Source organism: Neovison vison, chromosome 3, assembly GCF_020171115.1.
Source record: "Neovison vison isolate M4711 chromosome 3, ASM_NN_V1, whole genome shotgun sequence".
Taxonomy (NCBI): Eukaryota; Metazoa; Chordata; class Mammalia; order Carnivora; family Mustelidae; genus Neogale; species Neogale vison.
The window spans coordinates 197,344,225-197,345,298 of NC_058093.1; the positions used below are offsets into that span (position 1 = coordinate 197,344,225).

The 1,074-nt window shown below is 68.3% G+C and overlaps 1 protein-coding gene across 2 annotated transcripts in view; it reads left to right on the top strand.

The window, feature by feature from the left end:
• Window positions 1-1,074, top strand: part of HIP1R (huntingtin interacting protein 1 related) — a 29,080-nt gene that overhangs the window by 24,321 nt on the left and 3,685 nt on the right. The window contains exons 28-31 of one of the 2 annotated variants that reach the window (XM_044243456.1): window positions 38-143; window positions 262-385; window positions 470-531; window positions 623-829. In XM_044243456.1, coding sequence (XP_044099391.1) covers window positions 38-143; window positions 262-385; window positions 470-531; window positions 623-829 — 499 coding nt within the window. Of the gene's footprint in view, window positions 1-37; window positions 144-261; window positions 386-469; window positions 532-622; window positions 830-1,074 lie in introns of those variants that run through there. The other variant, XM_044243457.1, reaches the window with a different exon arrangement.

Genomic DNA, 1,074 nt, shown 5'->3' on the forward strand with positions numbered 1-1,074 from the left:
GGGTCGGAGACCCAGGCCTGCCGGGCTCTGTCCACAGGGAGTCGGCGGACAGGGTGGTGCTTCACACGGGCAAGTACGAAGAGCTCATCGTCTGCTCCCACGAGATCGCGGCCAGCACGGCCCAGCTCGTGGCAGCTTCCAAGGTGAGGCTCAGTGCGTGGCGGCCTCTTGCCTCTGGTCTGGGCTGTGGCCAACGTGTCCCCGTGCGCCCAAAAGCCCCTGTGCGGGGGCCTGAGCATGACCCGCCCCCCACTCCTCCAGGTGAAGGCAGACAAGCACAGCCCCCACCTGAGCCGCCTCCAGGAGTGCTCCCGCGCCGTCAACGAGATGGCCGCCAACGTGGTGGCCTCCAGCAAGTCCGGCCAGGAGCAGATCGAAGAGAGAGGTGCGTGTGGGCCCTGGTAGTAGCTGGGGGGGGGGCAGGTGCACAGACACTCACCCCTGCCCCCCCGCCCCTCTCTGACCACAGACACCATGGACTTCTCTGGCCTGTCCCTCATCAAGCTTAAGAAGCAGGAGATGGAGACCCAGGTGAGTGTCTCCTCCCGTTCGGGGGCTGAGCTCTGGGCAGGCGGGTGGCACAGGCCGTGAGGCCATCCTGAGCGGGCTTGCGGGGCTGCAGGTCCGCGTCCTGGAGCTGGAGAAGACGCTGGAGGCCGAGCGCGTGCGGCTGGGGGAGCTGCGGAAGCAGCACTACGTGCTGGCTGGGGCCGTGGGGACGCCCAGCGACGAGGATCCCGGCCGACCCAGTGCTGCCCCCCGCAGCGGGGCCTCCAAGAAGCCACCCCTGGCCCAGAAGCCCAGCGTGGCCCCCCGGCAGGACCACCAGGTGCCGGCGTCAGCGCCTGGGCAGGGAAGGGTCCTGGGCTGTGTGTGGTCTGTGTCTCTGCTCCCCAGTCTGCAGGGCACAGGGCCTTGGGGGTTGGCAACCTCTTACTGGCGCATGGATGGTGGCAAGGGGAAGTGGGAGGCTGGGAGGCTGATTCAAGGGACAGACGCAGGGGACAAAGGGGAGGTAGGGTGTGTGGGGGCCTGGCCACGTCCACTGAGCCGCTCACCTCTTGACTCCCGCAG